Source organism: Peromyscus californicus, unplaced genomic scaffold (assembly GCF_007827085.1).
Source record: "Peromyscus californicus insignis strain IS unplaced genomic scaffold, ASM782708v3 Scaffold_17__1_contigs__length_78620276, whole genome shotgun sequence".
NCBI classification, from domain to species: Eukaryota; Metazoa; Chordata; class Mammalia; order Rodentia; family Cricetidae; genus Peromyscus; species Peromyscus californicus.
In genome coordinates this window covers 45,956,703-45,973,404 of record NW_026294469.1, presented here as the reverse complement: position 1 = coordinate 45,973,404, position 16,702 = coordinate 45,956,703, and the positions used below count along the sequence as shown (strand labels likewise).

General features: G+C 45.4%; 1 protein-coding gene across 1 annotated transcript in view; it reads right to left on the bottom strand.

Annotated features, from left to right (window-relative positions):
- Prrc1 (proline rich coiled-coil 1) overlaps positions 1 to 16,702 on the bottom strand; it is a 31,717-nt gene that overhangs the window by 14,842 nt on the left and 173 nt on the right. Inside the window, exons 2-6 of the mRNA XM_052742217.1 lie at positions 9,733 to 9,861; positions 8,799 to 9,188; positions 7,276 to 7,436; positions 3,148 to 3,250; positions 1,065 to 1,228 (exon numbers count right to left, since the gene is read on the bottom strand). Of these exons, the coding sequence (XP_052598177.1) occupies positions 1,065 to 1,228; positions 3,148 to 3,250; positions 7,276 to 7,436; positions 8,799 to 9,188; positions 9,733 to 9,841 (927 nt within the window). The 5' untranslated portion in view covers positions 9,842 to 9,861. The remainder of the gene's footprint in view (positions 1 to 1,064; positions 1,229 to 3,147; positions 3,251 to 7,275; positions 7,437 to 8,798; positions 9,189 to 9,732; positions 9,862 to 16,702) is intronic.

Sequence of the window (16,702 nt, the reverse complement as noted above, 5' to 3'; positions counted from 1 at the left end):
CATAAAACACAGGGGAAGTGAGGACATAGAACACAGGGGAAGTGAGGTCATAGAACACAGGGGAAGTGAGGACATAGAACACAGGGGAAGTGAGGACATAGAACACAGGGGAAGTGAGGTCATAGGACACAGGGGAAGTGAGGTCATAGAACACAGGGGAAGTGAGGACATAGAACAACAACACAGGGGAAGTGAGGTCATAGAACACAGGGGAAGTGAGGACATAGAACACAGGGGAAGTGAGGTCATAGAACACAGGGGAAGTGAGGACATAGAACACAGGGGAAGTGAGGACATAGAACACAGGGGAAGTGAGGTCATAGAACACAAGGGAAGTGAGGACATAGAACACAGGGGAAGTGAGGACATAGAACAACACAGGGGAAGTGAGGACATAGAACAACACAGGGGAAGTGAGGACATAGAACACAGGGGAAGTGAGGACATAGAACACAGGGGAAGTGAGGACATAGAACGACACAGGGGAAGTGAGGACATAGAACAACACAGGGGAAGTGAGGACATAGAACACAGGGGAAGTGAGGACATAGAACGACACAGGGGAAGTGAGGACATAGAATTTGCTAGAACTTCCCTACCCTTGCTTTAGGATAGGAAATGTTTGGATGCCATCAACTTCACTTGTTTTGGCATGATTGTGTCCTTGTAACAATGTATCAGAGTTCTGTGTGTGTGTGTGTGTGTGTGTGTGTGTGTGTGTGTGTGTGTGTGTGTGTACACTGGGACCCAACAGATAGTATAATTTCAGTAACTGACTTGAAAATCAATACTATGTTATAAAGATTCCTTTCAAGATCATCTATTCTTTTTGTTCTTTCTTAATGCCACTGTCATCCTCCTCCAATAATCAAAACCTAATGGAGATTTCATTCAATTAAAACTCCTTTATATCTTCAAAACATTACAGTGTTGGCTGACAAATGACAAAGCTGGTATTTCAGTATATAAATACGCAGGAGTTCCACACAGAGCATAGGATTGTTACCACAATCGTGGGCAATGAACTGCAGGTCCCATCCTCCGGAAAAGCTTTTATTCCTCACCTTTAATCCAGCCGCATAGCCTACTGGCTGTGGGGCGATATTGGACTGTCCAGCTTCCCCCACAACCACAGCTAAGCCAAAGACCTCCTGGAAGGCATCACGGACAGCAGCCACCTTCACTTCTTTATTTGAGGTTACAACAATATCCAGTTCACCTCCAGATTCTACAGAAACCAAAAGAAATCTCAATTCCAAATTTAAGTAGTAACTTTCTAGACAGTCCACCATAGGCTTATACTGTATTTACTAATTGTTAGCAGCCTCATACATGTGAGCTAGGCTGGCAGACCCTTACCCACCATGACACAGCTGCCTATCACTACTGTCAGGACTCAAACCCAGGTCAGACACAAATCCTCTCTTTATCACACCATCTGATACAACCACACCCATTTACCACCCTCTAACCTCAGAGCACGCTATTCCAACATGTGCTTACAACCGAACTCCCAACTTCCCTTGTGTTTTAAGGATGGGGACTCAGCACATCATCTGCAGTCTGACGAGCTGAGGCTAGCAAACACCTCGGACTGGCTCTGAGTCGCCTGTGGTAACTAGAGCACAGTCCCTTGGGAGTCTATGAAAGCTCCAGAGCACATTAGCGCTGTCTGAAGCACAGCCTGCTACAACCAACTGTAGGAGAGGGTACCAGGAGGAGGAGAAGTCGAAGGCTGAATCCTACGCCTTCTCATTCACCAGCTTCATCACCCTGAGGAAGACACAGGGCTGGCTTCTTTGTAGAAAAATACCTGCCACCTCTATGGCCTTGCTCTAAGTACTGACTTCTAATTTGGTATGCCCAAAGGAACAGCAAGAGCTCCAAAAATGTTCATTCCTTCATTCAAATACATACACGAGAAGAATTACATAATTTAGTATTTCCAACTAGATTGGTGTAGATATATGAATATAAAAATAAACATATGCAGTAAAATCAAATTTATGAATCCTTTGGATGGCTACAAACAGGAAGAATTCTTTGGGGTTTTGTGTTTGTTTATATTTTGTTGATTTTTGAGACCATGAATACACTATGTGGCTGAGGCTAGCCTCCCACATCCCACTTCCCAAGTGCTGGAATTATAGGCATGTGTAACTACACATGGCTACCTGATTTAACTCCTGATTCAACTTCTATTACACAGGAAGCAAAGGAGACATATATAGATATAGATGAATGGTACATGCATAGGTAAATTCATCTGAGCGCCCATCAAGTTGCATGACCCCATATAGTAACTTACACCTCTCCAAACCCAGGTTCCTTACCCCAAACTGAATGAAAATACATGTGTCACAGAGTTCTTCTCAGCATCAGTGTCTAGCAGAACAAGAACTTGGAAACTGTACTTAATCTCTAAGGGTCTTACCAATGCGCACATATTAGACAGGAAATCACCAATGGAGTCGAGACAAGCTCTTGGCTTTTCACTGTCACTAAAATCTTCTGTTCCAGTATCTAATGCACAGCTCCAGCTTGCCAAGAGTTTCTACAGGATTACTGACGGAGTGCTGGCCTAGCTAGTCCCTATTTGTTCGTATACTGGAAATGTACATAAAAATTAAAGAGCAGTATGCCTATGTCAACCGTCTGAGGCTATCTAATGAGAGCTCAAAAGCAGCTAAAACAATATTCCCAGCACACTTAGTAATCAAGTTTTATTAAGTGCTAAATTAGCTTCCTCCAAAAACATTATTCCTGATTAAGCATAAACACATTTGATTAAAATAGATAACTAGAAAAATTGCCAAAGCAAGTATAAGCAAAGTACCACTTGAAAGCTAAAAATGAATAAAGAAAAATCAATATAAAACACTAAAAAGATATAAAAATTACTATCAAATTATTCCTTCCTACTTCCAAAGTTCATACTATGAAGTCCTCAAACTTACATAATGATGACTAAGAAAAAGATAAATTTGTTACACCAACACGCAGACTGAGGGTGAATTTGAGTTGAGAGCACAGGAGGAATTCCTATCAATTACATGACCATCTGAAATGAACGGAAACTACAATTGTGCACGACACTGATGAACACTCTAGAAACGTGGCCCACACTAGGCTCACTTATACACATACTGATATATGGAGCCATGCCGGGGTCCAGGGTCGTAATCATGCTCTCCACCGAATGCTTGGTCTTGTCAAGCACAGATTTCACCATAGGATTCCCAGCTACACCCTACAAGCAAGATGCAAATGTTCAGTTCAAACAAAGAACACCTTGACTTTCCTAAACATGAAAGAACTTCTGAAAACTTAATTTTGAGAATTTCATAAATAAAAACAATTTAGTGAGGTCATACTACCCCCATTTCCCTCTCTAATTTCTCCCATGTTCCAACACACCACTCCCAACTTTGTGTCTTTTCTCTGATAACCAACTAAGTCCAGTTAGTGCTGCCTATCTGTACATGGATGTGGGGACACCCCCGGAGCATAGGAAACGTACCAGCGGCCACCTCCTAAAAAAGAACGATTCTCCTTCCCTCAGCAACCGCTCACTGCTCCTCACTAAGGGGGAGAGCCTAGAGATCATCTACCACATCTATGCTTAAATGTGCATCAATGAAGAGATGCATAGCTGGTCACAGGGCTGGGAATGAGAGATGATGTCAGCCCCGAATGGGACACCTGTGTTAACCGCACTACCACCAAGGACCAGGAACATCACAGACAGGCGGGGAAGATTCTGAAAGCAAAGGATGGGGAAGAGTGCTATGAAACAGTGCCTCCTGAACACGGACGGCTGCCTCAACTGTGAGCACACAACAGCTGTGGATACCTGCAAGACCAACACAGGAAACTCGTCAAGTTTCCCATGCATCCGTGGACCAGCACTTTTAAAAACTATACAACTGTACTTTTGGAATCTGTAAGTAAAATGAGGTAAATCGATGTCAAATTCCTACTACAATCTAAGTAGTGCTCTTAGCTTCTTCCCTTCACACACAGAAAGCAGGCCAGCAGCAGCCTGTAGAGGGTTCTGGAACAACACTGTTTGAAAAGTGATAGTCTGAAAAGTGTGTTTCAGTCATAAATATATTTACAGGAGAAACTTGCTCCTCAGGGCTCTAATAAGGATTGTAACCATGTGTCTATATAAGTGCATACTTTGTTCCTAAAAAGATAAAAGCAGTAAAAAATAGTTCTCACTTTTATCCCCCAGAATAGTTCCTGATTACCTTAATGCATAACTTTGTCCTTCACATCTTCTACTCAAGCTCCTTTCTTGTACCCATTCCCAAACCCTCTCCCTTAGGCAGCTCTCCCTTCTTGAGTCTTCAGACCAACAGCACCATGAGCTTTTCACCCCAGAGTGGTCCAGCTTTCCTTCTTACACTCCAACTCTTCCAAAGTAAGGGGGCGCCCCCTAAGGGGCATCCAAAGACTACAATTTCCTCTTTCCAACTCACCAAGGAGATGACTGAGAATAGCTGAGTTCAAAAGAATTAAGTTTAAGACTGCCAGGCAACCTCACGAAGAAAATCATGTACGTTGATCTGGGTATTACAACTAGCAAAGGCCGTCTCTTTACAAAGCAGGAAGAAAGCTGTAGTTTCTGTATGAGAAAAGACTTCACAGTACAGAGATCTAAAAAAGCAAGTGTTTAAGAAGACCAGATTCCTGAAACAGAACCACACTAACCACTTAGTTTAAAACTGTGTTTAATGTATGTAACTAAACTGAACAGCTTCTCAGCAGAACACTGGGAGGAAGTTGGCAGAATGAGTTCAAAATTCTTTTTTCTTAAGAAAAAAAGTGGAGAAGACCAGCAAAGCAAACCTCAAGAGAAACCAGCGGCTCCCAGCACTGGAACCAGTGGCTCCCAGCACCGGAACCAGCGGCTCCCAGCACCGTACACTGCTGCCCTTTCTAACCCGCACTTTCCTTTTCATCACGGAATGATCCACACACCCACCTGAGCACACAGCGAGCTTCCAGCATGCGTCAGTGGAATGACCCAACCCAGCTGCAGTTTAAATGGTGTGCTACTATTACAGAGATAGGTTCAATGGGATAAAAGACAAAGCCCAGAGACTGGCACTAATGTGTAATTTAGTAAATAAAATAAGGGGGACATAGGGTCCCTGAGGGATGACCTCAAAATACTCCATTAAGAGGCTGGAAAACACTTAAATTTCTCTATCTTACATAGTGTATTGAAATACATCAGCTACATTAAACTACTCAGGGTGAAAATTGAAATGGTTTAAAAAAAAAAAAAGATGGAATGTAAAGGTATTCTTTCAGCATATAGAATGGAAAGAGATTCACAGAAATGACTTCTGAACACTTAAGAACTTTTGTGTTGAAAAAGCATAATAAAATTAAAATGTAGATTAAAATAGAATAGGCCATAATATGTACATCATAAAATAGCATTGCTTTATAGTCAGAGTTCTTAACAAACTCAGTTAGAGAAGCAAGTCTCCCAACTTCAAATTGGGCAAAGATGAACAGAGAATCCAGAAAACAATTCCATGGGGGGAGGTGCGGAGGCCAAACTTAATAGCAAAGAACTGAAAATTAAAACATGGTTTCAAGGTTGGGGGTTTGGCTTTTAAGGAAAAGCACTTGTGTCACATGAGGACCAGAGTTGGGATCCCCAGAACCCACACAAAAAACTCAGTGGGTGTGGTGGCCTTATGTAATCCCAATGCTCAGGACGGAGAGTTGGAGCAAGCTGGCAAGCCAGACTGGTCCAAACCACAAGCTCCTGGTACAGGAAGAAAATGGACCTAGATATATAAGGTGGAGAGCACTCATAAAGACACTCTGTATCAACCCTGGGCCTCCACATGCAAGCATGCACTCGTGCACACATATGCGCACATACACACACACACACACACACACACACACACACACACACACACACACACACACACACACACACACGCATGGGCACCAAAAAAGATTTCAAATGTTTCTGTCTATTAAACCAGAAAAAAAAAACCTGTATTTCAAATTAACATCCCGTGCTGCCCTGTGAACAATTATGGAACAAGATATGCTGGTGTAGCTCCTGGAAAGCAATATACAGGAAGTTCTAGGGCATTCACTAGGACTTTCATCAGGAACTAATGATGTCAGAGATGCCCATCAAGATGTACATACAAGAGTGCTCATTAGTTTTATTTATAAGAATTAAAATCAGAAGGGATCACTGTACAGCTCAGTGGCTGCATCATGTTAATTGAGCCTAAGGGTACAGTCCTGTGATCCTGTTACAAGCCAGGCCGAGGCAGGAGGATGGCAAGCTTCAGACCAGCTCGGGATACTGAGTAAACTCCAAACCAGTCTAGTCAAATTGATGTGACTCTTTCTCAGAGTGAAAGTAAAAAGAGAGCTGGGGATCAGGCTAGTAATAAAGTGCTTACCAGTGTGGGTAAGGCTGCAGGTTCAGTCTGCAATACCATCAACAACAACAACCAAAAATGTACATGTTTACATCTTTCTCAAAGTTAAGTAAAATGATTTAAAAACTTACAACCAGATAGTAGTGGTAACAAATTTGTAAAATAAAACAGGATAAATGCAACAGCATTGATGACAAGAAGTTAATTAAGAAATACATTCTAAAGAAAGAATACTCAGAGCTGGAGAGATGCTTCAATCAGTAAATGCCATATAAGCACAAGGACCTGAGTTCAGATCCCAGCACCCATGTGAAAAGCGGAGCGCTACAGCACGGTCTTCACACCCCAGCATTGGGACGGGGCATAAATGAGAGGATCCTCGGAGCTCACTGGCAAGCCATCCTAGCTGAATTGGTGAATTCCAAATTCAATGACAGAACACACACACACACACACACCACACACACACACACACACACACACACACACACACACACACACACACACCTGTACACATACATACATCCATACAAACACATGCAGACCCCAAATACACAAGAGGCAAAGACAGTTTTCCAGCTGGGAGGACACTAATGGAGTCTTCTAGAAAAGACAAAAAAACCACAATGCTCACGTCACTAATCCAACTGGATTCTTAAGAGAATAAGTACATGTGTATAGACATGCATAGACAAAAGGCATCACCAACCACAGAAATCCTGTGTTCCCTTACCCTATACTGTGTTCTCAGAACTCTGTGTTCCCTACACTACACTGTGTTCCTCTAATGGATACTTGTCAGTTTTAGAATTAGGACAGTCATTTGAAAAGCAAACCCCCTTACCTTGATAAAACCCCAGATCCCACCAGCAGGTGCATCATCCTGGCCTCTAACAATTCTCGGATCTTCCTGTTCCTCTGGGAAAGTAATGGCTGATGTGGTTCCAGGTCCCTGTACCAGAGATGTCATACTGGCTTGCTGAGTGATGGGGGCTGGCATAATACCTAGTCAATGGCAAAAATTTAGTTGGGTAATTTATTCCACCAATGTTTTCCTATAAAAGGATGTATTATGATATGAGAAGCTCAAAACAAATTCAATCACAGAACTACTTAAGGACCTAAAGATGAAGTTATTAACTCAAACCTTTATAGAAATAAACTTAAAAAAGGTATTTTCCCCTTTACATAGGTTTATACCAAGTGTCCTGAACAACAAATACAAGCACACTCACACACACAGGAGTGTGTGTGTGTGTGTGTGTGTGTGTGTGTGTGTGTGTGTGTTGCTGTTTGTCCTACTCAGCATTTGGATGATAGTTGGACTTCTAATCTCCTTTATCCATAGAAGTAATTGCGCACTCAAACCCATCGTTAAATAAAATAAAATAAAATAAAAAATCACTACACATACTCCATATACTTCCAAAAGAAAACACCCATTGGGGCTGGAGAGCGAGTTCAACTGCTAACAGCACTGGCTGTTCCTGCAGAGGACCCAGGTTCAGTTCCCACATGAGGCGGCTTCACAGCCATCTGTAACTCCAGTTGCACAGATAAAACACCTTTTTAAGCCTCCTAAGGTGTCTGCATACATGTGGTACCCATACACACACTCAGGCACACACACACACACGAACATGCACACACATAAAATAAATAAATCTCTTTTAAAAACACATGTGAACACAGATAAGCATGTAATACCTATGTTCCATAATAAGTTTTATTGTAAAGATAGGTCAATTTGGATAATAAATAATCAAAGCTAAAGTGCTCCTTTACCCTCAAATGATGAACAACAGAAGACAGCAAAGATTATGTTTTGATAACTTGTTTCTAACAACCACACTAAAAAAGGGGACCAGGGACGATGTAGTTGGCCTAAGAAAAGAAATGGCCCAGTATCACCCACTCCGGACATATGGGACCGGCTAGATAGAATCTATCCCCTAGGGAAGTTACTTCTGATAAAAAAGCAAACTATAACGTACTCTTGGATTGCAACCTGCAGCTTATCAGTAAGTAACAAACATTAGCATGGAATATGGGAATTCTCTCTCACACCTCAAATGTCATTTGTACATCAGTTTTTATACCACACAAAAACTATACAGTAAGTTATATTAGTTTTACTGTTAATAATTTAAGTGGCAAAAAGATGAGCGTGGGAAGCTCTGGAAATCAGAGTGAAGACTAGATCCTTCATGTGGAGAAAGCAAAGGCCCATGAGCAGCAGATGGCCACGTCTATACATACAAGTACTATACTGTCCACCTCAAATCACCGGCTAGTGCACAGATCACAGTGCAGCACAATCAATGCCGTCAAACGCGGCTGAGTGCTGGGGACAGTGGAGAAGGTCACCTGTGACTGGAGGTGCAGAGAAGGATGGCATCAAAGGCGTCTGGGGCGCTCTCCCGGCATGGCCCCTCGTGATGTCGTAGGCTGCACCAACGGCAAATCCTGAGATAGGAGGACCCGAAGGCGGTGTGGATAAGAGAGCGCCGGAGGCGGAGGTCGCAGGGGGGAAGGGGGCTATGGGGGGGCTGCTGAAGGCCGCGGCAGGTGACGGAGACATGGAGGGTGGCACCGAAGTGCCACTCAGGGGAACCGAAGGAGCTGGAGACAGTGGCACAAAAGGAGGCGGTGCCGACGGCTGCACAGGGGGCAGGGATGGCTGAGGCGTGGAGTACGCATGTGGCGGCAAGGACTCCATCCCGGACACACCGGGAGATGAGAAGGAACTGGTTGCAGCTAGAACAAAAAAAAGCAGAGAGGATAAACACACACTCCCCTGCTTGGGAAGGTCCTAATGTGGTAAGGCAAATCATAACAATTAATTTTAAAGGTGTAATTTTCACTTGTTCCTGAGTACAGGCTGTGATTCCACTGGGGAGGCCACACAACTCCAGGGCGGCACTGTCCGGAGCAGACCTTCCTTCCCATTAGTTTGTGACTCAGATAAGAAGGTCACTTTCATCCCGTATTGGAACACTAAAACCTCAGAAAGATTAATCCCTGCACAGTCACAGAACATCAAGGACAATGCTCTGAAGGCCGGCTAGGAGGGTTTGTAGTGAGTGTGAACAGGGCGAGCGAACCTGCTGCCGGCCAAACACACGCCTGCTGACCTGTGACAAGCAAGGCTGTTTCTCTGTCGTGGTTTAAACGTAAGAGGGCTATGTCTTCGCACCCCAACAAGATGAGAGAAGCATTAACAAACACATTCTTAACTGATTCAGGGAGACCAGTGTCTTCCTCAGCCTCCACCCTGCCAGAGGTCAGGCCCAACACCCACCTAAGTGAACCTCAGTGGAGGGCATGGCGGCTGCGGCGGCAGCCAGGCCTGCGGGGTTCAGGGGAGGGGTTCCAGGTGGAGTTGTCTCTATTCCGCTTTCTTCCATCATTGTCCCTCAGTTATGGTGCACTGCAGAGATACAAAAACGTGGTAAGCTTTACTCAGGGGCAGCAGCTCGCACAGTTAGAGAATGATTAAGAAAGATCACAAAGAGGCAAGTCTGCCTTTATGACTTGTAACACCACCACGTCTAGAGGAAGGGCTTAGCAAAACTCCTGAGAGAGCTGCGACGACCCACCCGGTGACAGCACTTGTGCTCCTCAGAGGACCCGAGTTCAGATCCCAGGGCCCAAGCAGACAGCTCACAACTACCTGCACTGCAGCTTTGGGGTATCTGACACCCTCCTCTAGCCTCCAAAGGCACCAACACGCGTCTCACACACACACACACACACACACACACACACACACACACACACAAAATATTAAAAAAAAAAAAATTTAGTACCTGAAAAAAGAGTCTGTAGTCTTTGGGTCTGGTTCATTTCTGTGTGTAATTTTTCTTATTTGCAACAATTTTTATAACAAAGTTTAAATAAATTTAAAAAGTCTGTGAAATTACTTAATAGACAAATATCCTGTGACATTTCCCTATACATATTTTACAACTTGGAAATAATTTTGCGTTAACCATTTCATTAACGAAGCTATATATTTCAAATAGTAGAGTGCCAAGTCGATTTGGCTACTTGAATCCCATGAAGAGTCACATGCAGGTTTCAGTCAAGATGCTTAAAATACAAACATCTGATTTATCTTTGGAACCCTCTTCTTCCCTCACAAAACATTCCATGTGGGCTACTCTGTTAACATTTCTTTTTAAAAGTTAAATTTGCTTGACTTTACAAATGCACTCTCCCCAATACATTCCATGTAGGCTATACCTATTAACATTTAAAAAAAAAAAATCAAGATGCATTCAGCTCTATAAACAGGCTAGTCTCCAGCCTGGTCCACAGCAGCTTTGTAAAGTGAAATGGTGTGGCTCAGGTGTTAGAAGTTGCCTGTAAAAGGCGAAGCCACAAGAAAGTACGGTCCGAACAGATGATGACGCACACCAAATACAAGAAAACATCCTCACAAATCAAAGTGCCTTCTCAGCACTCAGCTTCACGCCCACAATCTGTGCAGCTCTCAGCCCTCATCAGAGAAGGACTTTTTGCACTGGATGGCGGTTAATGGAGAGACTCGGACGTACTGGAAGCCTAGCAAGTAAGTGACTGTGGAGCGCTCAGCCTTACAAGGACCAGCTACGTAACACCCCTCCCACCATGGCGCAGGGGACATCATGGAACAGGGGGTGGAAGACTGTAAGAGCCAGAGCTGGAGCTGTTATGAGACAGTGTCGTCTGGACATCATGGGGCCACAAGACCTGCACAAAATCAAGCCAGTCAGTTTCCTGCAAGGATCGAGGAGTGGCTCACCAAGCCCAGCCCTCACAGAGGGCCTGAGACAGTTGATGGCTGTTGGGGGAGGTGGGGAGACTGTTTTCTTCAGACTGCCCCACACCCACCCCACCCCACACACAGGCAGCACTATTTGGAGGAGGTGTGCGTGGGTGGGGGTGGATATGATTCTATTAAAAAATTACAAGTCTCAGAATTCATCTTAAGTGTATGACAGTGTTAACTATAGTCAACTTGACAGACTGAAATCACCTGAAAGGAACAGCCCCAGGGCACAGCTGTGGGCATTATCTTGATTGTGTTTACTGCAGTGGGAAGATCTGCCCACTGTAGGGGGGACCATTCCCTGGTTGGGCTCCCAGACTGCAAAAAAGGAAAATGGGAGTTTATCATCACCACGATCATGCCATTTTGTAAACTTCATTTTGGTTGATTGGTAACAATTCCAGTAACTACAGGAATTTGATTTCTAGAAGTAAATTAACTTGTTCCATAGAGTACTGATTATTCTACCCTGTGGACCCCAGGAAAGACATTTATTGATCTCTGACATTCTTTCCGTCACTGCTCACCACTCTCTAGTCAGAAGTCTTTCAACTCCCTGCCTCCTGCCTTCTAACTACCCCATCGAGGAAGCTGATGGTGGTCTGTGATTCTTGCAGAGACCCCTCTGCAGGTTTTTTCCCCTGAATAAGGAAGGGTCTCATCCCCTGGCCTGTCTTTCCTTCTTGCTCACCTTCCGTTTGGTGACACACACACACAGATGGTGTCTACGCAAGAGAACCTGAGAGGCAGAGCAGGGTAAGCAGGGAGCAGGGCAGAGGCCAAGAAGATAAAGGGCTGGACTGAGGGAACCTTTGGACCACAACCCGGAGCTAAGTCTTTGAATGTGGTAGTGCAGTGTGTTGTCCTTTATCCAGGAGCGACCACTGTCAAAGGGCAGTGCAGCCAGGCCGTGCTGCAGGAAATTACAAGACATCTAGGCTTCGGAGAAGTGTTTAATCCCAGGGCAGATCATTTTATTCTAATTTTATGTTTATTAATGTTTTGCCCACATCCTGTGTACCATGGGGGTGGCTGGTACCCACATATCCGATATTTCCGATGGTCTTAGGTCTAGACCTCTGGAAGAGGGAGGGTCGTCTGACCCCCAGTTGAGAGCCACTGCTCTAGGAAGTTTAGAAGAGTGTTAGCCCATGGTCATAGGGAGAGATGAAATGAAATCTTCCCAAACAATAAGCACCCCTTTCCTTGAGGGGGTCCTACTTAACAATGGAGTACCTTCAAGAGGACTGGGACATCTCTTCAATATGATCTGAGGGAAAGCTCTCCACTGAGCTGGAGTTTCTGAGGGGTCCATCTGGCTGAGGGTCAGAAAGGAGGCGTCTCCAACGGGAAAAATCTAAAAAACTCACCCAAGGCTGAATGAGCCATTGGCTGATGGGAAGTCAATGGATAAGGTCCCTGTTAGAACTGCTTGGGGTCCGGCTGGAGTAAGGCTCGGGGGGTGGGGGGCAACATCTAGAACAGAACAGATTGCATCTAAGAAAAACTCATGGAAGGGAGGTCTCTAGGTTGGGAAAACAGTTCACTGTCCACTTACAGTAGGGACAGTTACAGGGGGACAGGTGGGGGTCAAAAGCATCCACTGCCAAGAATAATCAAAGACTGGTGAGTGAGAAACTGTGGACTAAAGGATGATCATAACTATCCTTCTGACCAGGAACTGTCAAGCGCCTGAAGGGGTGGGAGGGGGCACAGCAGGAAAACAAATCTGGAGCGCTGGTTACTGTAGTTACAGAAACTTTCAAACTGGTGTGACCACCGCTACCAAGCAGCAGCGGGCATCCGTTCATCAATCTCTGCTTCCTCATTCTGGGTGCCACGTGACCTTCAAGCCCCACCTGGAAGTCTCCGCCATGGTGGGCTATGCCCTTGAACTATGAAACGGATAAGCCCTTCTCTCTCTGAAGTGGCTTCTGTTGTTTGTTGGAGTGTTTTATACAGCAACAGGAAAGGAAACTCAGACAGTACAAAACCAGCTCTAAACATGCAAATTGGCTCTTGATGTTTTGACTCATTTTACAAATGTTCAGCGAAGGCAAATTGTTTGCCAAACACTGAATTGAGCTAAGCAAAATCCGGTCAACATAGAGACTTGTACAGGACACGACCAAGGAACAGTACCAATACCCAAGGATGCTGGTACAGTTCAACACGTAACAGCAATAACAGGACACGACCAAATAACAGTACCAATACCCAAGGATACTGGTACAGTTCAACATGGTAACAGCAACACACAGCAAGGCTGGATTCTAATGCTGAGGCTGAGAACACAGTCACGCTGGGCAGAAGAAAGGATTCTGACCGAAAGGTCTGGGGAAGGTGCCCAACTCGCAGATGAGCTCAGTTCTGAAAGGTAAACCCAATTTCCATAAGTCAAGGAAAGAAAGAACTTAAATCGGGAAAGGGGAGGCATTCAGAAGAAAAGTGGGCACACTGCAGGTATCAACACTAGGGACGGCAGAGGGAATAAGACACGGTCATGAAAACCCAAGTAACAGAAGAGGACCGAGGGGCAGCCGGGGGCCCAGATGTACAGCCTTCCTGACAGAGGTAAGGAGCTGGCCCTTTTAAGAACAGAAAGGCACTGGAGCTGGAGGAAGCATCTGTCTTTTTATTCTAACTCTTCTGAGATTTTAAATCCATAAGACGCAAACACAGTAGAGTTCGCTATGCAAGCTGATCTCAGTCACAGTCGCTTACAGAAATTCGCAAATACCGAAGGCAGAAATGCCGACTATGGAACGGCACTACTAACGGCTCTGGAGAGCTTCCCCGGACCTCAGCTGTTTTTAGTTATTCCTGAGTATAGGAGGTGTGGACAGTTCTGTGAAGCTGAACCACGTGCAGAGACACCCACCGTCAGCACAGTTAGGACCCACAAGCACACCATCACCCCAAACTCCCTCACTGTACTCCTGTCATCCTCCAAGCATAAAACCGGCAACAAAACACTCTCTGGGTCTCTCACTTTCTCACTTCACAAAGGTGGAATAAATAAAATCATACCCCGAATAGCTTCTTCATATTTGGCTTCCCGCCCCCCTAACACACACACAGAAAAATGTCTGAAATTCATCAAGGTTGGTCCACTTCCATTCTTGATAAACGGCATTTCCACCTCACAGATGCTGTCAGTCCACCCACTACTCACTGAAGACGTGGGCTGACCCCAGTTACTGACAATCCCTATTTGTGTTTTGAAGACTCCTTTGGGCTGGGGTCCTAACTCAGTGGTGAAACACTTGCCTAGCAAATGCAAGGGCCCTGAATTTAGCCACTAATACCATGAGGGGAAAAATAAAATATTCCTCCTTTGGCTGAAATATGTACACTGGACCACAGGGCACAGACAGCACTCGGGTACAGAAGTAGTTCAAACAAGGTCCGCCAATACCCTACACTAAGGATAACCATAACCTCATATCCCCTAGGGTTTCCATGACAACTTCTGGTTGTCACAGGGCACTGCTGGTATGTATCAGGTAGTGGCTCAAATCCCCATAATGCACATCTCACAATCCACAAGAATCTTATGTCCCCAAACATCCATAGTGCCAGGCTGAGACTCTGTAGCCTAAACTAAGGCGATGATGGAGGTGAGAAAGGAGACAGACGTGAGAAACATTTAGGGGGTAAGACTCAAGGAGTGCCCATAAAGAACAAGAGGGGTTGGCATGAGTTACACACTTAGTCAGACAGATAATGGTGCCAACAGGTAGGACCGAGAGCTCTGTAAGAGGCCAAGATGGTGTCTTTTGGGGGAAATCATAAAGTGCTTCCCCTCTAACTCAGCAGGAGCAAATTCCTGGGAACACCTGAAAAGGGACACCAGCTGGGTCTGGAGTCCACACACACCACAACCCTCAAGTGTCATCAATGGACCAACAGTTTCTGATACCCTGCTCTGCGCTCTCTCTCCTCAGAAGAGCACACCAAGGCAAAGGGACTAACTACTACTTAACGCCAAACTTTCTTTCAGTCATGTGGCCAACTAACCTGCAGAAAATAAGACCAGCAGAATAGCAGGGAGAAATGAGGACACGCTGGCACTCAGAAGCCGCCAGCATTTCAAGGTAGGAATGGATGATGGCGCTAAATACTGCAGAGAAGCCAGAAGGGATGCTGTGAATGGTTCCATGGGTTCGCTAAATTACAGATGATCTGAGAGCTGTTTCCAAAGAGGGGAGACTAGGGGATGGCTAAGATAAAACGGAGAAGTAGGAAAAGACAGGTATGTACCCCACCAAAGCCTGACTGTGAAGGGAGGAAAGACAAGGCATTCCAGAGGCTAAATATAGGCCTATTCCCTACCTGGACAAAGACAGATGACCTGGGAGAAAGTCATATTTGTCACTCATATTCTTGAGGCAGAAGCTACCCAATCCTTGCCATGGCTAGGTCCTATTTAAAGATAACCCCATCTCTCAGCAAATGCATGGGCAAAAGAACTCACCTGAGATACGTAATCAATTTCTTTCAGTTCTTAAAAGCTTTACTGTTTGAGGAATGGCTTAAACACAACACGGAAATATACTTCGCAAACATAAACATACCCTCAAAAAAAAAAAAAAAGGAAAAAGGAAAAAGCAGCAGCAGCCTAGTAGGATAAACAACAGAGAAGCATCTGTTGACAGAGCTTTTGAGGAACAAAAGTAGTCCGAATGCATCAACGTTACAGGAAAAAGAGATGGAAACAGTTTACAAGATTAGTCCTCAGGCGATGATCAAACCGCTCCTCGAATCGGTTTGCACCTACTCAGGTCTGCAGTAGATGGCTACTTTTAAGAAAAACGGGATAGTGGACTTGTGATAAATTTCAGAGCATCAGAAGCTATTCCTGTTGATCTTATTGATGCCCTACGTTTGCCTCGAATACCACAAGACGGAGGTCAGCGGTCTGCCATTCTCTGTGCAGAGCCCAAAATAAACTTCCCTGCACACTCAGTGATTCCAACAGCGCTCAGACAGCACCGGAGTGCCCCAGAGCGTCGGGATCGCGGACGATTCAAAGCTACCTCTCAAATCAACTGCTGTGACAAAAACTCTCGGACGTGAGACCTTGCCGTTTAGGAAATAAGCAAGCCTGCAAATCAGGCTGACGTGGGTCCGGGTGGAAGAGCCCTGCAGGGCGGCGCTGGCCACTACTCGCGGGCATCCCAGGAGGAGGCACGGCGTCCCACCGGGGCGGGTGGCCTGGGCAGTCCGGGCAGCCTGTGCCACGTCTGCAGGCCGGGCTGGGCCGGGCGAAGGTCCGCGGGCCTGGACACCCGTGCACGCGGGGGAAGGTGCAGGCCCGGGGAGCCGGGGTCGGGGCCGGAGCGATGCGGGGATGGACCCGGCTCTCCCGACGAGCGTCCCCGCCGCCCGGAGCCCCCACACTCCAACGCCCGCCCACCCGGGGCTCGCCCCAGTCCCGTTGCCGCCGTGCGAGTCA